Raw genomic sequence first — 27304 nt, forward strand, 5'->3', positions numbered from 1 at the left:
GCAGTTTTCCAGTCTCTACATGCATCCCTGAGAAAGCTTTAATTGGGTTCTGTAAACCAATAAATTAAGGTTTATATTCTTCCTTTTAATGGATGCCATTCTCATACATTTTGATATTATACATTAATTTCTTGAAGGCTTGGTGTACATCCATGGATAAATACCTTCCGAGTTTGTTTGTCCTTGCAAATGACCTTTCTGCAGAAGTGCTGAAATTGGTCAATAGCTTTTTTTTTTTTTTCTTCTTGTACTCTTGTTTTTAATTATAATTCTGTCTTTTGCTTGGAATGCTCAAATCTGGTGTAAGCATTTCCTAATTTTGCTTGTAATTTCCTATAACTGCAAGTCTATAAAAGCTTGGTATGAGTCATTTTTCATTTCTGATTTTCCGGTTTTGGGATTGATTTAGAAGATGTAGTATTAGAATTAGACATTTTTTTTATCTAGTCCTTGATGTTAATGGTTCTTGGGTTTTTTCTGTCACGAGACCAAAAAATTGCTGGGAATTGCTAGTATATGTATTAACTAGAATACTATGAAAAGAACTGTTTCTGTTGACTTTTAATAAGAGTTACATAAAAATTTTTCCTTTTTTTGTCGAGCTGTTTGGTGTCCTATTGATTACATATGGCTCTTATGGGTCTCGTGCTGAGAATATTGGATGCTAACAAGTGGGTGCAAGAGGCTACTTGTTTGGCTTTTGCAGTGCTTGAAGAGGTTGTTATAAACTTGCTACACTACTTGCTGTATTTTGGATTAAATCCTTATATATTTCAGCAATTGTTTAATTCATTTGAATTAAACATATTTTTTATCTAGTCGTTGATGTTAATGGTTCTAGGTTTTTTTCTATCACGAGATTATAAACTTGCTGGACACTGCTAATATATGTATTAAGTAGAATACTACAATGATACCTGTTTCCGTCTCCTACAAAATTTTTAGTATTTTGTTTTAGTGAATGAATTATTGAAGTCATATCGTTTTTTTTAAGCTTGAGCATTTTTAGATCAATGTTTTTTGCCTAATGATCAGGCTTGTGCAGCATTTGGTCAGCTAATTGAAGTCCGCCCATCTTTTCTGGAGGTGTGTATTTTTTGTTTGTTACATTTTAGTTTTCTTATATTCCTTTTTTTTTTTTTATTGCAACTCTTTTAGTAATGTGAAGTGTCACTTCTTTTAGCATCTATGTCATGCTCTTGTTTTTTTTTATGTGTATCTACAACCTTCTTTTTCTTTTCTGTGATGTGATTTTTAACTATTTGACAGCCACACTTGAAGAATGTAAGTGAATATATGTTGCAAGTCAATAAAGGCATTGATGAATGATGTGGCCTGTGAAGCATGTGAATTTTTGTAACTTTCTTCTTCTTTGTGCATTCCATGTCTTAATGTCTTCTATTTAGATTAAGATGTCTTTTAAAGCAATATTTGTATACTAAGTCAATAAAGGCATTGATGAATGATGTGGCCCGTGAAGCATGTGAATTTTTGTAACTTTCTTCTTCTTTGTGCATTCCATGTCTTAATGTCTTCTATTTAGATTAAGATGTCTTTTAAAGCAATATTTGTATACTCATGTCTTTTAGTCTCAATGTCATACTTTTGTGTCTTTTTTTCCTTATTGAGAACCTTCATTTTCTTTTCTGTGATGTGATTTTTAATTATTTGAAAATCACATTTGAAGAATGTAATTGAATATATGTTGTGAGTGAATAAGGACATTGATGAATGATGAAGTGGCACCTGAAGCATGTGAATTTTGGTAACTTTCTTCTTTTTGTATTACATGTCTGAATGTCTTATATGTAGATTCAGATGTCTTTTAAAACCATATTTTTTATAGCTTATGCAGATTGACATGCTTCAAACTAATAGTTTTTGGTAGAATGCAATATCTTTTGAATTTAACCTTTTTTTTTTCTTAGTCACCTTTGCTCGATCACATAAAATGTTTGTTAAATATGTCAGAAGTGTTGGAGGTGTGCTTGCCCCTCTGCCTCTGACTCTGCCTCTATGTGCTATTGAAACGTAGTTATCAAGAATTTTAATTATATACCCATCATATTCTTAGTCCTTTCTGTTAAAAATGTAGATTCATTTTCTTGATTTAGAAGATGTAGTATTAGAATTAGACATTTTTTTTATCTAGTCCTTGATGTTAATGGTTCTTGGGTTTTTTCTGTCACGAGACCAAAAAATTGCTGGGAATTGCTAGTATATGTATTAACTAGAATACTATGAAAAGAACTGTTTCTGTTGACTTTTAATAAGAGTTACATAAAAATTTTTCCTTTTTTTGTCGAGCTGTTTGGTGTCCTATTGATTACATATGGCTCTTATGGGTCTCGTGCTGAGAATATTGGATGCTAACAAGTGGGTGCAAGAGGCTACTTGTTTGGCTTTTGCAGTGCTTGAAGAGGTTGTTATAAACTTGCTACACTACTTGCTGTATTTTGGATTAAATCCTTATATATTTCAGCAATTGTTTAATTCATTTGAATTAAACATATTTTTTATCTAGTCGTTGATGTTAATGGTTCTAGGTTTTTTTCTATCACGAGATTATAAACTTGCTGGACACTGCTAATATATGTATTAAGTAGAATACTACAATGATACCTGTTTCCGTCTCCTACAAAATTTTTAGTATTTTGTTTTAGTGAATGAATTATTGAAGTCATATCGTTTTTTTTAAGCTTGAGCATTTTTAGATCAATGTTTTTTGCCTAATGATCAGGCTTGTGCAGCATTTGGTCAGCTAATTGAAGTCCGCCCATCTTTTCTGGAGGTGTGTATTTTTTGTTTGTTACATTTTAGTTTTCTTATATTCCTTTTTTTTTTTTTATTGCAACTCTTTTAGTAATGTGAAGTGTCACTTCTTTTAGCATCTATGTCATGCTCTTGTTTTTTTTTATGTGTATCTACAACCTTCTTTTTCTTTTCTGTGATGTGATTTTTAACTATTTGACAGCCACACTTGAAGAATGTAAGTGAATATATGTTGCAAGTCAATAAAGGCATTGATGAATGATGTGGCCCGTGAAGCATGTGAATTTTTGTAACTTTCTTCTTCTTTGTGCATTCCATGTCTTAATGTCTTCTATTTAGATTAAGATGTCTTTTAAAGCAATATTTGTATACTAAGTCAATAAAGGCATTGATGAATGATGTGGCCCGTGAAGCATGTGAATTTTTGTAACTTTCTTCTTCTTTGTGCATTCCATGTCTTAATGTCTTCTATTTAGATTAAGATGTCTTTTAAAGCAATATTTGTATACTCATGTCTTTTAGTCTCAATGTCATACTTTTGTGTCTTTTTTTCCTTATTGAGAACCTTCATTTTCTTTTCTGTGATGTGATTTTTAATTATTTGAAAATCACATTTGAAGAATGTAATTGAATATATGTTGTGAGTGAATAAGGACATTGATGAATGATGAAGTGGCACCTGAAGCATGTGAATTTTGGTAACTTTCTTCTTTTTGTATTACATGTCTGAATGTCTTATATGTAGATTCAGATGTCTTTTAAAACCATATTTTTTATAGCTTATGCAGATTGACATGCTTCAAACTAATAGTTTTTGGTAGAATGCAATATCTTTTGAATTTAACCTTTTTTTTTTCTTAGTCACCTTTGCTCGATCACATAAAATGTTTGTTAAATATGTCAGAAGTGTTGGAGGTGTGCTTGCCCCTCTGCCTCTGACTCTGCCTCTATGTGCTATTGAAACGTAGTTATCAAGAATTTTAATTATATACCCATCATATTCTTAGTCCTTTCTGTTAAAAATGTAGATTCATTTTCTTGATTTAGAAGATGTAGTATTAGAATTAGACATTTTTTTTATCTAGTCCTTGATGTTAATGGTTCTTGGGTTTTTTCTGTCACGAGACCAAAAAATTGCTGGGAATTGCTAGTATATGTATTAACTAGAATACTATGAAAAGAACTGTTTCTGTTGACTTTTAATAAGAGTTACATAAAAATTTTTCCTTTTTTTGTCGAGCTGTTTGGTGTCCTATTGATTACATATGGCTCTTATGGGTCTCGTGCTGAGAATATTGGATGCTAACAAGTGGGTGCAAGAGGCTACTTGTTTGGCTTTTGCAGTGCTTGAAGAGGTTGTTATAAACTTGCTACACTACTTGCTGTATTTTGGATTAAATCCTTATATATTTCAGCAATTGTTTAATTCATTTGAATTAAACATATTTTTTATCTAGTCGTTGATGTTAATGGTTCTAGGTTTTTTTCTATCACGAGATTATAAACTTGCTGGACACTGCTAATATATGTATTAAGTAGAATACTACAATGATACCTGTTTCCGTCTCCTACAAAATTTTTAGTATTTTGTTTTAGTGAATGAATTATTGAAGTCATATCGTTTTTTTTAAGCTTGAGCATTTTTAGATCAATGTTTTTTGCCTAATGATCAGGCTTGTGCAGCATTTGGTCAGCTAATTGAAGTCCGCCCATCTTTTCTGGAGGTGTGTATTTTTTGTTTGTTACATTTTAGTTTTCTTATATTCCTTTTTTTTTTTTTATTGCAACTCTTTTAGTAATGTGAAGTGTCACTTCTTTTAGCATCTATGTCATGCTCTTGTTTTTTTTTATGTGTATCTACAACCTTCTTTTTCTTTTCTGTGATGTGATTTTTAACTATTTGACAGCCACACTTGAAGAATGTAAGTGAATATATGTTGCAAGTCAATAAAGGCATTGATGAATGATGTGGCCCGTGAAGCATGTGAATTTTTGTAACTTTCTTCTTCTTTGTGCATTCCATGTCTTAATGTCTTCTATTTAGATTAAGATGTCTTTTAAAGCAATATTTGTATACTAAGTCAATAAAGGCATTGATGAATGATGTGGCCCGTGAAGCATGTGAATTTTTGTAACTTTCTTCTTCTTTGTGCATTCCATGTCTTAATGTCTTCTATTTAGATTAAGATGTCTTTTAAAGCAATATTTGTATACTCATGTCTTTTAGTCTCAATGTCATACTTTTGTGTCTTTTTTTCCTTATTGAGAACCTTCATTTTCTTTTCTGTGATGTGATTTTTAATTATTTGAAAATCACATTTGAAGAATGTAATTGAATATATGTTGTGAGTGAATAAGGACATTGATGAATGATGAAGTGGCACCTGAAGCATGTGAATTTTGGTAACTTTCTTCTTTTTGTATTACATGTCTGAATGTCTTATATGTAGATTCAGATGTCTTTTAAAACCATATTTTTTATAGCTTATGCAGATTGACATGCTTCAAACTAATAGTTTTTGGTAGAATGCAATATCTTTTGAATTTAACCTTTTTTTTTTCTTAGTCACCTTTGCTCGATCACATAAAATGTTTGTTAAATATGTCAGAAGTGTTGGAGGTGTGCTTGCCCCTCTGCCTCTGACTCTGCCTCTATGTGCTATTGAAACGTAGTTATCAAGAATTTTAATTATATACCCATCATATTCTTAGTCCTTTCTGTTAAAAATGTAGATTCATTTTCTTGATTTAGAAGATGTAGTATTAGAATTAGACATTTTTTTTATCTAGTCCTTGATGTTAATGGTTCTTGGGTTTTTTCTGTCACGAGACCAAAAAATTGCTGGGAATTGCTAGTATATGTATTAACTAGAATACTATGAAAAGAACTGTTTCTGTTGACTTTTAATAAGAGTTACATAAAAATTTTTCCTTTTTTTGTCGAGCTGTTTGGTGTCCTATTGATTACATATGGCTCTTATGGGTCTCGTGCTGAGAATATTGGATGCTAACAAGTGGGTGCAAGAGGCTACTTGTTTGGCTTTTGCAGTGCTTGAAGAGGTTGTTATAAACTTGCTACACTACTTGCTGTATTTTGGATTAAATCCTTATATATTTCAGCAATTGTTTAATTCATTTGAATTAAACATATTTTTTATCTAGTCGTTGATGTTAATGGTTCTAGGTTTTTTTCTATCACGAGATTATAAACTTGCTGGACACTGCTAATATATGTATTAAGTAGAATACTACAATGATACCTGTTTCCGTCTCCTACAAAATTTTTAGTATTTTGTTTTAGTGAATGAATTATTGAAGTCATATCGTTTTTTTTAAGCTTGAGCATTTTTAGATCAATGTTTTTTGCCTAATGATCAGGCTTGTGCAGCATTTGGTCAGCTAATTGAAGTCCGCCCATCTTTTCTGGAGGTGTGTATTTTTTGTTTGTTACATTTTAGTTTTCTTATATTCCTTTTTTTTTTTTTATTGCAACTCTTTTAGTAATGTGAAGTGTCACTTCTTTTAGCATCTATGTCATGCTCTTGTTTTTTTTTATGTGTATCTACAACCTTCTTTTTCTTTTCTGTGATGTGATTTTTAACTATTTGACAGCCACACTTGAAGAATGTAAGTGAATATATGTTGCAAGTCAATAAAGGCATTGATGAATGATGTGGCCCGTGAAGCATGTGAATTTTTGTAACTTTCTTCTTCTTTGTGCATTCCATGTCTTAATGTCTTCTATTTAGATTAAGATGTCTTTTAAAGCAATATTTGTATACTAAGTCAATAAAGGCATTGATGAATGATGTGGCCCGTGAAGCATGTGAATTTTTGTAACTTTCTTCTTCTTTGTGCATTCCATGTCTTAATGTCTTCTATTTAGATTAAGATGTCTTTTAAAGCAATATTTGTATACTCATGTCTTTTAGTCTCAATGTCATACTTTTGTGTCTTTTTTTCCTTATTGAGAACCTTCATTTTCTTTTCTGTGATGTGATTTTTAATTATTTGAAAATCACATTTGAAGAATGTAATTGAATATATGTTGTGAGTGAATAAGGACATTGATGAATGATGAAGTGGCACCTGAAGCATGTGAATTTTGGTAACTTTCTTCTTTTTGTATTACATGTCTGAATGTCTTATATGTAGATTCAGATGTCTTTTAAAACCATATTTTTTATAGCTTATGCAGATTGACATGCTTCAAACTAATAGTTTTTGGTAGAATGCAATATCTTTTGAATTTAACCTTTTTTTTTTCTTAGTCACCTTTGCTCGATCACATAAAATGTTTGTTAAATATGTCAGAAGTGTTGGAGGTGTGCTTGCCCCTCTGCCTCTGACTCTGCCTCTATGTGCTATTGAAACGTAGTTATCAAGAATTTTAATTATATACCCATCATATTCTTAGTCCTTTCTGTTAAAAATGTAGATTCATTTTCTTGATTTAGAAGATGTAGTATTAGAATTAGACATTTTTTTTATCTAGTCCTTGATGTTAATGGTTCTTGGGTTTTTTCTGTCACGAGACCAAAAAATTGCTGGGAATTGCTAGTATATGTATTAACTAGAATACTATGAAAAGAACTGTTTCTGTTGACTTTTAATAAGAGTTACATAAAAATTTTTCCTTTTTTTGTCGAGCTGTTTGGTGTCCTATTGATTACATATGGCTCTTATGGTTCTCCTGCTGAGAATATTGGATGCTAACAAGTGTGTATAAGAGGCTACTTGTTTGGCTTTTGCAATGCTTGAAGAGGTTGTTATAAACTTGCTACACTACTTGCTGTATTTTGGATTAAATCCTTATATATTTCAACAATTGTTTAATTCATTTGAATTAAACATATTTTTTATCTAGTCGTTGATGTTAATGGTTCTAGGTTTTTTTCTATCACGAGATTATAAACTCGCTGGACACTGCTAATATATGTATTAAGTAGAATACTACAATGATACCTGTTTCCGTCTCCTACAAAATTTTTAGTATTTTGTTTTAGTGAATGAATTATTGAAGTCATATCGTTTTTTTTAAGCTTGAGCATTTTTAGATCAATGTTTTTTGCCTAATGATCAGGCTTGTGCAGCATTTGGTCAGTTAATTGAAGTCCGCCCATCTTTTCTGGAGGTGTGTATTTTTTGTTTGTTACATTTTAGTTTTCTTACATTCCTTTTTTTTTTATTGCAAATCTTTTAGTAATGTGAAGTGTCACTTCTTTTAGTATCTATGTCATGCTCTTGTTTTTTTTATGTGTATCTACAACCTTCTTTTTCTTTTCTGTGATGTGATTTTTAATTATTTGAAAATCACATTTGAAGAATGTATTGAATATATGTTGTGAGTGAATAAGGACATTGATGAATGATGAAGTAGCACCTGAAGCATGTGAATTTTGGTAACTTTCTTCTTTGTGTATTACATGTCTGAATGTCTTATATGTAGATTCAGATGTCTTTTAAAACCATATTTTTTATAGCTTATGCAGATTGACATGCTTCAAACTAATAGTTTTTGGTAGAATGCAATATCTTTTGAATTTAACCTTTTTTTTTTTCTTAGTCACCTTTGCTCGATCACATAAAATGTTTGTTAAATATGTCAGAAGTGTTGGAGGTGTGCTTGCCCCTCTGCCTCTATGTGCTATTGAAACGTAGTTATCAAGAATTTTAATTATATACCCATCATATTCTTAGTCCTTTCTGTTAAAAATGTAGATTCATTTTCTTGAATCTAGGCACAGAAAGGAATGAAGGCCATGCATTTAACTTTACTAGTCCCCCCCGCCTCCCCCAATCTAATGTTTAAGAATCAATGTTGAGCTTGATTGGCATGTCTGCATATTCTGATGCACAGTTACTATGTGAGAATTTGAGAGAATATCTACCATGTCTAGTTCAGTATGCTAATACTTAGCTGAGTTCTATCTTGTTAGTTTCTATTTTTCTTTTTTCTTTAGAGCCATTTATAACATCTATGTTCTTAATTTCATCTGTTACTTTTTTTTTTTTTTTTGTAGATTTTGTTGTCAAACATGGTTTATGCTGATGACCAATAAGTCACTTGTTGATGCTGAGGTTATGTCTTTTCAACTTCTGCTTTGAGGTTATCTGAATTGGCGATTATAATTGATAATTTTTTTGATGTCAATTCATTTTTGTAGGAAGATAAGTCTCTTCTAGACATGCATCAGGTTATTGTAATTTTTTTTTGACATTGTGCTCCTACTTCTGTGAAATTTGTCTCATGTTAGCATTTTATTTTGCTGTATGTGGTTTCTAATAGATTCTCTCATTATATTTCCTCTTCAAGATCTAAAACCTTGATTCCATATGTCGCGATTTCCTGGTTCTGATTATGCAGAAGATGATGCAAGTATTTTTTTTCTTTGCCAGTCAATCAGAGTGAAATAACATGGTTTAAGTTCTATTCTGTTAGTTTTAGAAAGAAGTGTTTTCTAGTGAGACTTTATCCTAAATAATTATTTTGGTACAGGATGATGACTCATTCAACATATGGAACTTATGAAAATGCGGTGGAGCAGCTCATGATGTTCTATCAAATGTGTTTGGGGATGAAATTCTTCCTATTTTGATCGCCTATTATTCCAGTAACTTATCTATGGGGGATATAAAATTTTGATCATTAGAAATTGTATCTGTTTTATTGTTTCTATTTATGTTTCTCGGCATCCACTTCGTATGTTTCATTATAAATTCATCACTTCATCTTGCCCTAAAGATGTTAACTAATCAAACATCATATTGTTTCATGCTGCAGAATCTACAAACTTAATTCATTTACTAATATATATATATATATATATATATATATATATATATATATATCATATGCTTGTTTACATTTTTATGGAGAAAATAATGTTTTAAACTGAATTTCCATTGGTTGGATATGCTCTTGATTCTAGATTGATTGGATAGTCTTCTTGGGCTAAACGGGTATTTTGGTGGACAATTTTGGTTGTTGGGTTTGATCGGGTCAACTGGGTTGCAGTCATCAGTCAGGTTGTTATTTGGTGTTGGGATGTAATGTTTCTCGATCAAAACATATCCTGTTTGATGTAGTTTTGCCCTTATGGTGGTGACTAATCCACAAAATTTATGTCTTGGATATATCACCTAAACCTGTTTGCTTTTCAGTTACCATAGAATCCTTTATGACAAACCAATAGATTATGTAAAGAGTCATTAACAAAGAGGAAAGGTGAACAACTGAACATGTCTTGGCTTCATATTTCCACAATGGAATTGTTTAGGGAGAATATTGTCTACCACAAAATAGTAGCAGGAAGTGATGCCAGCTTCTATATGATAGAACCATGCTCTTCTCCAATAGGGATTAATGTACAGCACACAGGCTATACTCAGTAGCACCATAAAGTAAGACAACAAAACTTACATAAAAGACATTCATGTCAATTGAACCATTGTCAGTTGAAGCCCCTGACGTTGATGATGATGGTCCTGTTGAGCAGTTTGACAATGGTGCGCCGCAAAGAAAAGGATTTCCCAGGTAGCTACTTTCATCAAATGTTGCAAATTGCGCAGTCCTTTCAGGAGTTCTTCCAGAAAAATTGTTGTATGCCACACTGAAAAAAGACAAGAAATTTAACCCCACAAGTTCAGGAGGGATTTTTCCGCTCAAGTTGTTGTGAGAAAGATCGAGACTCAATTTGCTTGAGTTCAGAAATCGCTGGAGGGATTGGTCCTGTCAAACTGTTGAAAGACAAATTCAAAATATTGACTCTTTGGATGTTTTTGACTGTGTGGGGAATCTCTCCAATCAACTTGTTGCAAGAGAGATCAATTCCAGACAGGTAAGTGAGGACTTTTCCCTTATAAGAGTGAGATATGTTTTTTGTAGTGAACTCTATTTGCTCTTCGATGGAGAAAGAACTCGAACTATTTGAATTAGTAACAAGGATATAACGGACAAGATATTGGGATAAATAATTTAGTGTTGTAATCTTCAGGCAAGGAGGAATTGTACCAGAAAGATGGTTATTAGAAAGATCAATCAAGCTTAGGTGGCTCAAGTTGCATAACTGAACCGGAATCCCACCTTCAAAGTGGTTGTTATTTAGGAGAAGAAATCTCAACTGAGAGAGACTGCCGATCCAATTTGGAATGTTTCCAGTCAAGTGGTTATGGCTGAGATCTAATGTCATCAAGGTAGGGCTGTTACGAAATGCATTTATGAGTGGCCCGTGTAGCTTGTTTCTTGATAAATGGATTTGACTGAAATGTAATTGGCTGAAGCAAGACGGTAGATTCCCAGAGATATTGTTCACTGAAAGATCCAGAAGTTTAAGATTGAGCTGGCAAAACTCGTCGGGGATTGGACCTTCAAGATGATTTTTTGCCATGACAATTTCTTCCAAACTCATATTCCCCATCCACCTTGGTATATCACCAAAAAGTTGGTTATTGCTAAGATCCAATGTTGTCAACGAGAAGCAATTAGACAAACAATCTGGGATCCATCCAGAGAAGAGATTCCCATCCAATTGCAAGTCCCTCAAGTCTGTCAAGTTAAAATTTGAAGAGAATGGCTGGCCATGCAGTATGTTGTTTGACAATAAGAACGCTTAATGAGGAGCAGCCTATTGCCAAGTGCTCCGGTAATACTCCACTCAATTTGTTGTTAGACAAGTCCAAGGTTCGTAGAGATTTCATATCTCCGATTGAAACTGGAATGCTACCGCCAAAAATATTTTTAGACATGTTCAGGAACCATAATGATGGTAGTTTTGCTCCAATTTCATTTGGAATGTTGCCATAGAAGGAATTTTTGGAGATATCCAAACTTACTAAATTCGTATGTGAAAGGAAAGATAACTGAAATGGTCCCAGGAGAGAGTTGTTGGCGAGAACTAATGCATTTAATTTTGTGTTGTTCTCCAACAACCAATTTGGAAATTCCCCTATCAAATTGATGTTAGATAGATCAACATAGCGCAAGTCATGTTGATGATAGAGAAATTGAGGAAATGATCCAGCATCTCCACAACAAGATATGATGATCCAATTCAGTTGGAATGCTGGGCCAAAGAATGCATCTCAGTTTCAGAATATATGGTACTGTTGTCTGCATAGAAGAGCAGGAGTTTTGTAAGGTTGAACAAGGGTCCTAATGAGCTTAGGATTTCAAAGCAATTGTTGGAAAGATCCAACGTTAGAAGGGATTTTAGACTCCTAAGGGCAAATATATCTCTAGAAAATTGATTGAATGAGAGATCTAAACTTTCAAGGGATGTTAGACTTTCAAGGACAGATATATTTCCAGAAAATTGATTGTATGAGAGATATAAATTTTCAAGGGATGTAAAACTCTTGAGGGCAGATATACTTCCAGAAAATTGATTGAAAGGAAGATATAAACTTTCAAGCAATGTGAGATTGGAGAAGCACTCCGGCAAGTTACCCCTTAAATTGTTGTAGCCAATATCCAAGTTTTGGAGATTTGTCAATTCACAAAAACCTGCAAAATTAGCATTATATTAAATAAATGAAGAAGGTGTCATGCACTGGAACAAAAAAAAAAAAAAGAAAAAGTCTTTCCATCCCTTGCATATTGTCACTAATTGACTTTTCACGAAATTTAAAGAGATCAAAAGGAAAAGAGGTAATACATTAAAAAAAATTTAGGAAAATTTGGTATTTGCTTGGTATATCGGAAGTTTTTTTACTTTTTAAGTAATCATGATGAAAGGTAATATTATATAAAAATAATATATGAAGAGTAACATTTTGAATGGGAGAATTTTTCAAATGCAAAAGGGACAACATGAGTATAGGACGGAGGGACTAAGGAGAACTTAAAACAAAGGTAAGGTATATATCAATCTCAACCTTGGGATTGTAAGGTGCCATTGAGTCGGCATCCCGCTAATCGTAGATTCTTGAGAGAAGGCATCGCTCCAATTTTTTGAAGAAAATTGTTTTCCAGGGAAGTGTCCTCTATGACCAAGGATTCCAAATTCTTCAAATGAAGTGGACCTATTTCAAATATATATATTTACGAAAACATATGAAAATATTTTTTAAGTAAAAAAAAGGGGGGGGGGGGAATGTCATAATATATATGCAATTAACAATATACTCACACCCTATCATAAATTACAACTTTAACAACTATTAAGTCAATTAATCAAGATGTTTATTTTGGAAGAAAATCAAGATACTTTTTTAATTTAGAAAAAAAAAGAAGTAAAAAATATATCGACAAGCTTAAATGAATTCAGATAAATATTGTTAATGACAAGAAACAAAATGATTGATTACTTAATCAACAATTATCCTTTTATTCTTGGTTTATATATATATATATATACACACACACACACACGCTAAACTATTTTGCTTTTTTTTTATTAATTACCAATTTACATATGAGTGATACATTCATTATAAAATTCTTGTAATTTTAAGTATATGTAATACTTATTTGAATAGCTAAAGGTAAAAGATATCCAAAAAAATAAAGAAATAAATTAGATGTATAACTATATATTTAAAATATCTAATTTACCATGTAAGTTGAGACTGTCGTTAACGTCATAAAATATCACTCTCAAATTTTTAAGAGAAGTCAACATTCCAATATCTTGAATAAAATTAGAAGGGAGAGATAAACCTTCTAACTTCAACTCTTTCAAACTTGTCAAATTTTTTCATTCTATTCAATCAAAGTTACGAATTATGTTTGGAATTGAAAAATATAATTACAAATGACAATCGAGAAAATGATACTACTACTTAATAAGTAATTGAAAAATTGAAAGATTTATTTTACCATGTAAATTGAGGTTGTCATTGAACTCACAAAAATATACAAACAAATTTTTAAGAGAAGTTAGCATTCCAATATCTTAAATAAAATTGAAAGGAAAAAATAAACCTTCCAATATCAACTTTTCCAAACTCGTCAAAATTTGCCATTATAATCAATGAAAGTTAGAAATTATAAAAATTAAGAAGTATGTTATGATAGAAATAGTTGCAAATGACAATCAATAAAATAGTACTCCAAAATAAGTCTAAAGTATAGTATATGCATATGAGCTATGAGATTTGGCCAATGATTCATGTCCTCTTTGTGAGGGTTAATCCTATAAGTTGATGATTTAAATCTTTGGTACTACTTAAGTTTAGGGTTATCATGCAAAAAAGTATACTCAAATATAAATACAATCACTTTTATTGACTCATTTTAATGGACAGAGACAAAAATTTTAGTAAAAGGTTCAATATTAAATTTAACATATGTAATATTATTTTATTTTTATAATTTTTATATACTAATTAAATTTATTTACATAAAAAGACTATATTGATTAAATTTACCATTAGCCAAGCATATTTGAAAAAATCATTTAACAAATGATAAAAATCACAATGAAGAAGAATTTTAGGGCAAAAGTTAACTATTTAGTATATGAAAAATTTTCTATCTATATAGTGGAATAATAAGAGAAATTATGTTAAAAAAATTTTCAAAAAGTACTCAATAATGTGATATGTGAGAAAAATGGGAAGAATTTATAAACATAAATAGGGGAAACAAAATGATTTGATAAAATTAAGGAGAGGGTGGAGAAGGGAATAAAAATTTAATACAAAAATTTTAATTTTTTTACTGAAATCTGAAAAAAAAAATTTAAATAAGACTATAGATAATATATATATATATATATATATATATCAATGCCATAACATTAAAGTTATCCCATTTCAATCTAATGCAAGAATTTGGTTAACATAAGGCTTGATGTTTTTGTTATTTTCTTTTTTAAAATATTTTGCATAAAATTTTATAATTTTTTATATTTTTCAAATAATATGTTCTATTATCAACAAAAATAATTCTAACAAAATTAAATAATTATTAAAAATAAAGGTAGTAAATAGAATTAAAAATGAAATAAAATAAAAAAATTGACAATTTGAGTAAAAAGAGTTTTAAATATTTAGAAGTGATAAAGAAAAGAATAAAAATGTTATAATTGATTAATATATTTACCTAACCTTTAAATAAAAAATTAATAGATAAAAACATATTAATCAACATAATAAAAACAAATTAAAAAACATACTCCTTTTTCTTTTTTATCTAATTAAATCTCCACATTTTTTTTTGGATTGTCTCAAAATTGTTTTCATATCCTTTAACACCAACAATTCACATCTTACAAATTTTTTGTATTTTTACTTTTTAGAATTTAAATATATAGGTTATCAATATTGTGAAAAAATTGAAGAAATAATGTTAAAATAATGATAAAAATTTTATTTGGCTTATATAAAATAATAAAAACAAGAAATTTGCCACACACTATTAAAATTAAGTTCAAAATTATCTAAAAAAAAAAAAAAAAAAAAAAGTTCTAATCTGAGATTGGGTGACATGGTGGTAAGAAGTATTTAATTCAAATAGGAGATACATAAAGAGTAAAATAAATTTTTGACTAGTACCTTTCCCTAATTGGTTAAATAAATGTAGGTAATAATAGTAATTATAAGAGCAAAGCATTGCATATAATAATTATAACTTACAGGTAGCCAATGTTCCATAAAAACTAAAACCATCCAAATAAAGAGTCTTCAATGATGGGAACAAGTCTAGCGATTGCGGTGAAAGGCTACAAGCTACAAATGAGACAATCATTACAAGATGGAATGTAAATAAGTTAGTAATACAGTTAAATTTTTTTATATGATTTGTAAATACACATATTATATATCTTTAATCCCACAAATTTAAACCGACATACTTTCCTATAGAAGCAAATGTAGTCTTTTGATTCAAAAGAGAGAAAGGCACAATATTGAGTTGCAATCAATTTAAATTTGTTTCAATAAAAAAATCAAATAAAATCATGATTTTTTTTTTATACAGCCAAAATTTCATTAACAATCAAAGTTAGAGAAGTACAATATTGTCTGGAAAAAGTGTACATATATAAGAGCTGTTTAATATTAATATATATATAATTCATTAACATTACTAATTAATCACTAAAATAAAATACTACTTAAATTGAAGAGAGGGTAAATGTTTCTGTTAGTTTGAATTTTAATTTCTTAATTTGTTTAGAGGTGTAATTAGTTCAAACATGCATGAACAAATTGATGAAGACACAATTTTGTTTTAGCAGTACTTCTAATGCCATAGCAATATATAAACAGATTCTGTAATTTACTCAAAGCATCTAATCCTGAGAAGAATCACAAATAAAAATATAATATAATTAAAATAAAACATAATATTCTCGCATTTGGACTTTAAAGCATATATTTAGGTATTATATAATAATAAGATGTCATTTGATAACTTCAGAGAGAGATAAGGGAAAGAGAAGGGGTAATTTAACCTTTAAGATCTATTGATACGTCAAAGTTGTAGCCTCCTAAAGACAAACACTTTAGATTTGAAAGCGTACCAAAGGATGATAATATGCAAAAGTTGAAGAGATTCCCACTTAAATTAAGCACTTCCAGATTGATCAAGCTTAGTTTCGTTTCATTATCTATAAAACATTAATTTACATAATTAATTTCATTACTTTTTAATTTCATAATTAATCTTAAAATCTTGAAAACTCTTTTGAAGACATTTTTCCACTGAAATATATATATGTTCATAAACATGTAAATTATACATTTCCCAACAAATTGTGTACTTAAATACCTTGGGTTGGAACAAAGTCATTCACTTGGTTTTTTGCTAGATTTAAAGACTTAAGTGATGAAAGTCTGCTTGAGGATGCTAAAATGCTATCATTGAATTGATTAAAATTTAAGTCAAGGATTTCTAGTTTATCCAATTTCGATGATAGCCTTTCAAAACTTACAAGGAAAAATGTAGCATTTAGTGACTTTTCAAAAAATGCAATAAAAAATATTTAGGTAAGATGAACAAAGCTGGTAATCAATAAAAATGAATTTCCAAATGCAAAATATCTATTGAACATGAATGAACCTTGATTTTCAACACAACCAGCAATAGAATTGCCACCCAAACAAAGACTCTTCAATTCCTTAAAAGGAAAAAACAAAGAGGCGTTGAGATACCAATAATTTCTCTTACTCCAATCATACTCTACATCATTATAATAATAATAATAAACTAAATCATCATAGACTTCCGTGGTTGTAAGATTAAGGAAGAGTCGGATTACTCGTCCAGTGGAGGAGTTGCATTCAACCCTTTTCCATTGACAACAATCTGAAATCTGTTTTCCCTCATCCACCCAATAATTCTTTACATCTTTAATGTGAGTAAAGAAAGGTTTGAGTTGCAAGAGAGCAATTTTTTCTTGCTCCTAGCACCTTTCACATTCATAGCACCTTCTTAATAGGAATGCTACCAAAACCACCCATAACCATTTCCACTCCATCTCAATTAATTAATGCACTCTCAAATAACTTAATATTAACTCTGTTGCTATGCATTTGGTATCACTACATCCTTGGGGTTTATATACTAAAAAGTCACTTGAAAAGATACAACCTTGTTTTCTAAAAATTCATTGAAAATGGCACACTCAATCTTGACGTACTCGTCAAATTTCATAGCATAAGAAAATACTTTCCATGAAGGTTCTTATAAATTTTCTTTGTGGAAAATTAAGTAGAGACTCTAACAATAATAAACACTCCATCTAAATTATAACATGATTAATGTATTATAGTAACGCTGCTAACAAAAATTAGTACTTTCTCTTTTTTTTTTTTCATTGTAAATCCTAATTAAAGCTTTTGTTTTGCTTTTTTATTTTAATCTTTTAGAATACTTTAGTATCCCTTTTAACAGCTTCATTTTTTTTTTTTTGCCAAAACAATTTTAGGATGTATTCCATAGAAAAAAAGTGAAAGGATGAATAAAAAAAAGGTGAAAAAAGTGGAAAAAATAAATTTTAGGTATGTTTGGTAAAAAAGAAAAATTAAAAAAAAAGAAAGATTATTATTTTTCATACTGATTAATAAAAATAAATCACTCCAAATGAGGACAAAAGAAAATAGGAGAGATGTGAGTATGTGTTACATATTTATAAAATTATCCATCATATTTAGATTTTTTTACAAAAAGTTATAATGATAAAATCATTTTTTCTTCCATTTTGTAACTCTACCAAACAATGGATGAAAAATTACATTTTCTTTCTTTTTTATTTTTCTAATGAAGCACATCGATGAAAATAATATATATATTTTTTATCTTTTTATCTTTTCATTTTTTTATTCCAATTTTTTATCTTTTTAATTTTCTATCCCCATACTAAGGCCTCTATTTAGTTTTTTTTTTTTTTTTTAGTTTTATTTTGGTTTGCCAACCTTGCTAGGTTTATTGTCAAATTCCATGTCAATATTAAATATTTCCACAACTAAAGGAAGACATTATGGCCCTTTGTAGCTTTTCTACCCACGTCAAGTTGGGGAGGGGGATAAAACGTATATTAATTGTCATGACTAGTTGATGTCTAGACTTCTGTTTAAGTTTTATTATATTATTTAGGAGACCTTGACTTTGGCACCAACCATGAAATAGAACAATGGCATCAGTCTACACGCCAACCTCATGATAGGATGGTGGATTCCTCCTCTCTCTTCCCCGGAAGATATAAATTTGGTATGGAAGTAGTCAAATGAAACAAAAAGTTTTCTTTATTATGTTGTTTGCCGTGTTTCTTGATTCTATTTGAGGAACGGTTTATAGTCTATCAATAGACTTTGACGTAGTGTTAACTGACACAAATTATTTCCAAACTAAAAAACTATCAGTCGTGTAAGGGAATAAGAATGTATAATTTATTTTTTATTTAATTATTGATTTTATTATGATAATATCTGTTTATTTTTTTGTTAAATATTTGATAAATATGCATTTTTTAAAACTTAATTACTAAGAGAAATAGGTATACTAATAATTTGCTATTTTTCTCGGCTATGTTTAATTAAAGGCATAATTTTTTATTTTAAAAGAATATAAATTAGTTGAGTTTTTTTTATCAATAAATAGTATATGTTTATACTTCTTCCAACGATTTAGATTTCGTCTTGTCAATAAAGTTGTATAATATTTTTAAATTTTTTGTAAAATTTATAGATTTAGTAAAATTTTAAAAAATTTATAATGATTTATCCAAAAAAAAAAGAAAATTTTTTAAGCTCCTGAATAAAAAATTATAAATTTTATAATTGTAATGAGCTGCCACCAAACTCAAAGGAAGTTGGGCTCAAGGGAATGATCAAGGTCTGACCTATGCCCATAGTTGTAGGCATGTTCATAGCTTTAGGTAAGGGATTTGTCCAAAATTTACTGTTAAATGAGAATAAAATTATCCCAGCCCCAAGATAAAATGCAGGAGAAGTTGGTGTTCAATTATAGGAGGCCTACAACATCAGGTCCTATTGATATTGCAACGGCACAAGAGAGGTTATAATGTTCACAAATAGGAGCCCAAAATTACCTGGACCTGTTAATTATGTAAGACCTCCGAGCCCAAAGGTTCATGGTGACTACAACAAAGAAAGGCAGGTGTGGACTGCGGTGATCATACAATATGGGCACCACTGTTTCGGGACATGAAACCCACTTGACTTGACATATGTCTTTCTTAGTTTTGTCTGGAAAGGTGATACATGGTCATACGATATGGGCAGCACTGTTTCAGGACATGAAACCCACTTGACTTGAACTTATGTCTTTCTTAGTTTTTTCTGGAAAGGTGATATATGGTCAGACAAATGTTTTCTCCAATAATAGGGACAAGCCTTATGTCTGGTAACAATTGCTTTTTAGGTCCAATATTAGCGTATTCAAGTAGTGTTGGACAGTTTCTCTATGATCAACACGCATGCTATAGTTTATATTCTTTTTGAGTTCATCTAATCTAAATTTTCAAGAACTATATATATGCCTTAAGCTTTCTGGTTTCGTAGGATCTTCATGAGTTGTAAAATACTTCATATCGGCAACCATCATGCATTGTAATGAAAAAAAAAAAAAAATCTATAGATTGTGTGCTGTAGCTTTCTTAGAACTTCTTTGCCTATTTCAATGTGTGCATCTTTTTGTGCTAAATGAAACCAGTTCATGAACTGACTATCATAGTTCCATCAGCAGACATGCTCATCTCAGCTATGGTCTGAAAATGAAGATTAAACTGATAGAAAGGATGGTACCCATATGTTCAATATTGTAAGGTGTTTTCACACTGTATGCTGCTTGACAGTAATGTTTTGAGGTGTAGACGTTAACTAGCGGCTATAAAACAATAAAACTATTTTCATCTTCCATTGCAATGTGGTCGACATGGCTTAGTCGAATTCTTTAACATATGCCTGCCAGTGCCTTCAAAGTTGCAACGAATACCAACCTCTTTTATTCAATTTAACTAAATATTGTAGCCCACGGCATCTACATTCTTTAAATTCCTGTCCACAAATACAAAGGAATATAAGTTTCTGTGTGTTCATTTAAACAAAGGGCCACACCATGCTGGCAAATGCACAAGACAAAAAAAAAAAAAACAGTAGCAAAAATTAAAGGCTACATCTTGCTTGTTTTGCATGGATTCACGCTGAAAAGCCTATTTAAAAGTTGAGAAACAATTAGGATTAGGAGTTTTATAGCATTTGCCTTTTGCACTAGGAGATGGACGACTTAAAGGAACTGGTATGGTATTTGGAGTTTTAGATTTTTGCAAGAGTTACAGAGAATTTAGGATATCAGCAACTAATCACAAGAGGTTGGGATTTAATGATGATAACGAACAATTACTTCTATGAATTTGTTTGGTAGAGTAATAAACTTCAAATCTTAATAATCTCAAATACTCAAAAAAAACTATATGAACTTACATAACAATCCAAATTGAAAGAGCTATTACTTCAATACTTTTATAGAATAAATAAAAAATAAAAAAAGAGTATCTAATAAACAAATGATTTATTTTAAGCCAATTGATGAAGATATATTAGTCATTTCCTTCCTGTTTTTGAATCAAAATGAAAATATTTTTAATTATAAATCACTTAATATATGCTACTGTGCATAATTCTATTATGACATTTTGTGTTTGGAACCTAATGATTTAATGCATATAAATAAATAATAGATAAATATATTTGTATACTTCATGTACACAAATAAACAATCAGAAAAAGATGAGGCATAGGTGCATTGTATTTAAAAGCATTTACATTAACATCCAGCTTGTATTAGCAGCTGCATATATAATCACGATACAGACAATTTGCAAAATCATTTATTAACAATAACATGCTCTAATATATCAAGTTGACAATCATTCATCAATGTAATTCTAGATGGATTTTAAAATTACATATAATTTATTTATTAAAAAATCCCACATAAACATGCTAATCTACGAGAAAAAGACCAAGCTGAACTGCATGTACTGTAGTTTCTTTAGCATGCTTGTGGTGAAATCAGTCATTAACCCCCCACTGATCAAGTACTGATCAAGTACAAATTCAGTTCACTGTTATTGGGCTTCAATGAGATCCCAATTGTAAGGAGACATATTTTAGTCTAATTTTAATCAAAACCCAAGAAATCAGATCTATGGTTTAAGAATCTTAAAGTATTCTATTATTAGTGTGTAACTGCAAGCTAAAGATTTCTTAAAGAACACATGAAAACATATATTTAATGTACCAGGGTAACCATGCAAATTGTGAGTTGCTCTTGCTCACACAAATTGTTTGCAGACCAATATACGTACGCAATCACCTTGGCCGCCTATCACGTTTGAGATTAGGCAGATCTAACAAAACCAAAATTCAGTGAAAAATGGAAAACAGAATTAGACAAAGAGCCCCAACGTGTCGTTCTCTTTTTCTTCTAGTCGAAGCACAATAGAAAGAGTGGCAACTTTATCCATTTGAAATAATAACCAGCCATGGCATCAGCCTCTTGATGCCATTTTTGAGAAGAATAAAAATAAATATTTTCCTTAGCAGTAGGCCCTTTGAAGAAAATCTACAAATCATCAAGAAAGCTTCTTTTAAAGAATTGTTTTCCTGGTTTCAACACTATCTGAACTGACCGACTTCACTTTATCTAATAATTCACACATTGGATAAGAAGATTGAAACATAAAAACAAAGTTTCTCCAAAAAGAGACAAACAATATCGTTGAATTCATTAACTCCACTTGCCAACTCATAGTCATACACATCATTGTTTTGTAAGAACTACGAAACAAGAACTGGCAGAGAAAATTTTAAAACCTTTCAGAACTCCAATCCATCCTTATCCTATGATGAAAGAAAAAAGGAACAAACAGGTCGAATCGATTATCATCATTGTCATCAATAATCCCACGTGGCTGGTTCATGCACATGGGGCTTGTCAATTATTGTCATGACCCTCAAAAATAGAATGAAAGTACTTCAAAAATTTTCGCTGACATTGGAGAGCCCACCTGAAAGTGCGAAATTAGTAAACTACAGTTGCAAATTTTAGTGCATCAGCATCAGCTCAGCTGATCTGAAAGTTGTAAAACAAACACCACTTTCTGAGTCAGATGATCTCTAAGATATCTGATGATGATGATGATTCCATGGAAGAGAAACAATATTTGGTGGTATGGCGCTTACATCACAGGGAAGTTTGATCCTTCCTTTTGGCTTTGGGTGAGAATCTGATAGGTAATATGGACCTCCTCTCAACTGGCAAAAAACTGCTATGATCACTTGGAAAATTTTCTTTGCAAAGCAGATATGAATGGTCCCACATGCAGGCTGTTGCTACGCCCTCACAGCTTTCACATGGGATGTGGATTAGCCAGCGTTTTCGCTTTCACGATTTGAAGGTTTTCAGTTTTCTGGACCCATTTTGGGAATTGGGAGCCATCAAAATAAAGAAAAAAAAATGTTTTAATTTTACAAATTTCAATATTTGCGAGAAATTAAGTTTGCGTAATAGGAGTATTAATTCAAGTTAACAGTATTTACAGCCATATGTACCAAAAAATTTTAAAATATATTTACTTTGAATTGATAGATTAAATGTTCATATAGAAGAAATGAGTGAATGATCATTTCTATTAAAAGAAAAAGAGTAAGACAAAAATATTGAAGATTTAATTATAAAGTGAGTAGTTACTAGAATTCAGTTATAAAGAGAAAGTCCTGATTTGATTACCAATACACAAATTTTAATTGGGATATAATAATATTTTGCTGTCAAATTTTTAATTATTCAAAATAATTGTGTCTATTGTGGTTTTTTTAAAAAAAAGACAGGTAAAATTGAAGCTTAGTTGTTAAGGGAAGCCCAAGGGAGACCTAATATACAATGGCGGATTCCTGTGGGCTTTGACCAGTTCTTGCAATAAGAATCATTTTTTATATTCCTTTGCAACTTTCAAGCGACACTTGTAAGGTATTGTAAGGTGATTGTAAATATGTTTGGCTGCTGAATTTGACATTGACTCTTTTCTTGTTTCAAAAACAAATAAATTTTGTACGCAGAAATTTTATGTTAATTCCAAAATTTCATCTGGAGATTCAAAACAGATGGTAAGAACCGGAGGGGAAGGGGTTTGACTCGGAGTTACACGCAATCTGGGTAACTTGTTTCAGAGCATGGTCTCAATCACAAGGATGCAAACAGAACTACATGTTTGAATGTTTGATGAAATGGAAGCAAAAGCTGAAAATAAATCCTCAATCCTCAATCACATATAGTACAACAAGAGTCTCTCTGTTCCTCAATCCAGTGCAAAAATCTATTTCTTCTAAGCTAGAAATCAGAATGAGAAATTTGCAGCTAGAAATAACAAATCAATCAGCTAAGCCATAGCAATCTATAAATTATTTCCAACTAAATAATGAATTCAGCTTGTATATTCTGCATGTTTGAGGAGGAAGCTGATGAAGGCAAAGCAGAAACCAACCAAAAAAAAGAAATCCCTGCTGCTGCTTCAAGCCATCCCTAAACATCTTAGGATAAAATTGAACCTTTTTCTTGAAAAAAGGAATCACACAACAGTCTCTCCTTTGAATCTGAAAGTTTAAGGCTGAAGCAAAACCTGCAGAACGGACGATCCGATGTTATTCCTGGCAATGATCGTCTAAAACAAATTGCATATTTTTCAGAGGCGAATTGTATCATATGGATTGCAACAGATTTTATCACATAGTCAATTGCTATTTATTATAAAGAATCAATCAGCTTACCTAACTAAAACTTATTTTTGTTGAACAGTGGTTCTTTACCATAACAGCTATATCAGTGGGAGAAGCTCCAGCACGTTCAAACTTCTCAACAGCCACTTCCAAACATTCTTGCCAGACAGGTAGCCCTAGTTTGAATTCCATGATTGAACGTTCGAAAAGTATGGTACCCAATAAAAGGTTTATCTGAGCACTGATGTTGGCTGCCTGCTCTGCAGCCTTATTTGCTGATCCATCTTTGAATAAACCATCCAATCCCATTTTTCTGCAACTGGTTTTGTTCCTTCTTTGATTTGGAAAGCTCACGTAGACGTTGCCCTTGTAACTCCTCCCACATCTGCATGCCCCTGTCCACAGTTTCCTCAGCATTGATATAAAAGTGCAGAACCTTCTCAGAAGGCCAAGCTTCCAGATCAACATTGTTGCCAATTGCATAATACCAAGAAAACTTTGCCTGCTCAAACTGCTGTTGGCTTAGAGCTAATTGGCTTAGAGCTAGAAGAGCTTCGTAGAAATCGGGTTTGATTCTCAGTGCTTCGTCATATCTCTTACCAGCTTTGGTATATTCTAACTGTGCCCAATCATAGGTAGTTTTGATCTGCTCAAGTATGGATTCTCTTGAATCATCTTCTGTGAAGTACAGCCTCTTACTTGCCCAGTTGAACAATGCTAATGCAGTCATCCCTTGGAATTTCTCAGCTGCCCTGTCAAAAATGTCCTGGGCCTCTTCACTTTAACTGTGTCCTCCATGGCCTCAGAATATTCCTTCATACCAAGTTCATGACGATTCAAGTCTGAATCAAAGACAACATAGTTCTTGAATAGTTGGGCAAACTCAATTATCCAGTCATCAATGCAACATGAACCTTTTCCTGCTTTCATAACATTTCTGGCATCCCCATTTTCAGCTGCCTTACCTTGTTTTATTCAAGATTGTGAACTTCCTGACGCTTAAATGTCTCAAAGAATGGATCTTGCTCAGAATTGACTTCTACAACATACAGCATCACAGAACCCCCTGATACTGCTGATATTTCAGCCAATCTCAATTCTTCATTACTGGTGATTGTGACTAAATCACCTTCTTCACCTCTGTATTTTGGTAAGAACAGCTCTTGAGCTAGGGAATCGATCATGAATGACTTCCCTTAGTTGCAGAATGCTGCCATTAAATGGCAAATGAGCCCATCTTATACCTTCACCGAAATTCAACATCACAGTCTTCTTTGGTTCTTCTTCCATTTTACTGCTGATTTTCTCCTCTACAACCAGTTTATCCTCAGCCTTCTTTTCATTTATCCTCACCTTTATTGATCTTCTTGGTTCTCTTTGACAACTTTTGAAATTTGTGAAGCACTTGGACGTTCAATGTTCTGGAGGCAATTCAATCACAATGCCATTCACCCATAACCCTTTATCTCAAGTGCGCTTCTTACCCTTTCTGAAATCTCTAATGCCATGACATTATTTGGCTCCATGTTCAGAACATTATTAGCATCTCTGAAAGCTAAATCGAACCTATTCAAAGCCACATAACGCCTTGCTCTCCTTAGAAGTACTTTACTATACTTCGGTGTTGCCTCTAGTGCCAAATTACACTCGCGGATCGCCCTGGGGTACTCACTCAATCCCATCTGCATATAACATGAAGTCATATTGCTCCTCAGATGGCATACATCTATGTGATTCATTGGAAGCAATTTGAGGGCCTTGTCATATTTCAACGTTGCTCCTTCATGGTCCCTTTTCTGAAACAGGTTGTTCCCTTCTTTCTTCAAAGTTTGAGACATAGCAGTTAAAACTGCTGTCTCCTCGTCATAAGCTTTTGAACTAATGTCTCCAACTTTGATTTGCCTCACATTACTATCACCTGCTTGTCCTGTTTGCTTCTTATTCTTTCCGCCATGCTTCCCCATTGCAAATCCAACAAACTCTAACTACAAAAAAAAAAAAAACCCAAAATTCTACCACCACAAACAAATCAAACGGAAAAAGAAGAAAAAAAATACTGCCCTCTTGACAGCCGTTCTTGAGAACTCGGATCAGATCGAAGTCTTTCCCTTTTTTTTCTTTTATTTGTTTGTTTTTTTTTTTTTTTTTTGGGTTTGGTTGGTTAGTAATTTTGCCGTATGTCTTAAGATAGACATGTCATATTGTCAGAAAGTTGTAATAAAGATTCCAGTAAAATCTGACGTTTAGCTACCGTTACAAGTCACTTCCCCCAAGGTCCTCTCCAAAATTTTTTACTTGAAAAAGTGGACAAACTTCGAACGTAATTGCTTCAGCCGCATTGTTTTCCTTGATCCTTGGCGTTACAAAATCACGTTTGCATATGTTACAAAAAGATTAAAAAAAATATACTTATTCCGTATCAATTTGTTTGGATGGAATTGATTTTCATGGAGATTAAAAAAATTGATATTAATATATTTAATATTAAAACTAAAATATTTTTATAAAATTAAAACTTTATAACTTTTAATGTTAAAAACTAAAAAAAATTTAAAATATAAAAAAAATTAGATGTTAAAAAATTATAATTTTGTGATATTAAAAAAAAGATAAATAAAAAAATAAGACAGAGGGAATAGTAAAATAAGATCATAAGATAATTTAACCAAAGATTAAAAAATTAATCCATTATTTCCAATTTGAATTAAGCAATAATACATTATTGGTCAAAAAAATCAATCCATTATTATTGCATTTAAATTTATAAGTTTAGTATAATATATAATATGGTTATTTATTTAGGACAATCAAACATATATTATATACAGATTAGAAATTAGAGAATGAGATTTTGGGACTTAAGTCCAAAACATGATAAAAAAAAAAGTGTTCATTAAACTTAAGATTTAACACAAATTAAACAATTGAATTTGATTTCACTTTTAACCCATTTCTCAAGATTTTGTGGTTTTGGACCTAAGACAGGAAAGAGCTACGGCACTTCACAGTAAGAAAAGGGGATTTTATGGTTTTGGAATTTGATTCAACCAAGTATTGTAATAGAATGAGGCAAGCACTAGAGATCCATTGTCCTTAAGCGGCCTGAGATTGATACCTACTTCAGATCTTGGGCTTTTTACCTGACAATATGATAAATTTACCATGCCAACAGTAAATTTTGTTGTGCCAAGTTTTTCAGTTAATTATCATAGGATAAAAGAACAAGAAAAATCGAAAAATAGTAACAATTAAGGATTTGGTTTTTCCATGGACAATTAATTACCGTACGTGGACCATAATGTGAGGCTTCTGCCTTATCTATATGCTTAGGGAGTAACAAAAATTT

At 31.2% G+C, this 27304-nt stretch overlaps 1 protein-coding gene and 2 pseudogenes across 24 annotated transcripts in view; 1 reads left to right on the top strand and 2 right to left on the bottom strand.

The window, feature by feature from the left end:
• LOC111303325 (uncharacterized) overlaps positions 1-27304 on the top strand; it is a 98516-nt gene that overhangs the window by 62955 nt on the left and 8257 nt on the right. For 2 of the 23 annotated variants that reach the window (XM_089742235.1, XM_089742236.1), the window contains 9 exons: positions 1036-1086; positions 2741-2791; positions 2975-2989; positions 4446-4496; positions 4680-4694; positions 6151-6201; positions 6385-6399; positions 7856-7906; positions 8796-9548. In XM_089742235.1, coding sequence (XP_089598361.1) covers positions 1036-1086; positions 2741-2791; positions 2975-2989; positions 4446-4496; positions 4680-4694; positions 6151-6201; positions 6385-6399; positions 7856-7906; positions 8796-8834 — 339 coding nt within the window. In that variant the 3' untranslated portion in view covers positions 8835-9548. Of the gene's footprint in view, positions 1-85; positions 718-1035; positions 1087-1362; positions 2423-2740; positions 2792-2974; positions 2990-4445; positions 4497-4679; positions 4695-6150; positions 6202-6384; positions 6472-7855; positions 7907-8795; positions 9549-27304 lie in introns of those variants that run through there. The other 21 variants (XR_016326752.1, XM_089742226.1, XM_089742229.1 and 18 more) reach the window with 21 other exon arrangements.
• On the bottom strand, positions 9985-17371 carry LOC149515462 (cuscuta receptor 1-like; annotated as a pseudogene).
• Positions 23425-26247, bottom strand: LOC149515463 (protein PHOX1 pseudogene; annotated as a pseudogene). Its single transcript, XR_016326897.1, has 2 exons — positions 24010-26247; positions 23425-23861 (listed from the first exon to the last, which is right to left on the bottom strand). The product of XR_016326897.1 is annotated as a protein PHOX1 pseudogene (transcript).

Source organism: Durio zibethinus, chromosome 13 (assembly GCF_047325235.1).
Source record: "Durio zibethinus cultivar Kanyao isolate XHJ-2024 chromosome 13, ASM4732523v1, whole genome shotgun sequence".
Taxonomy (NCBI): Eukaryota; Viridiplantae; Streptophyta; class Magnoliopsida; order Malvales; family Malvaceae; genus Durio; species Durio zibethinus.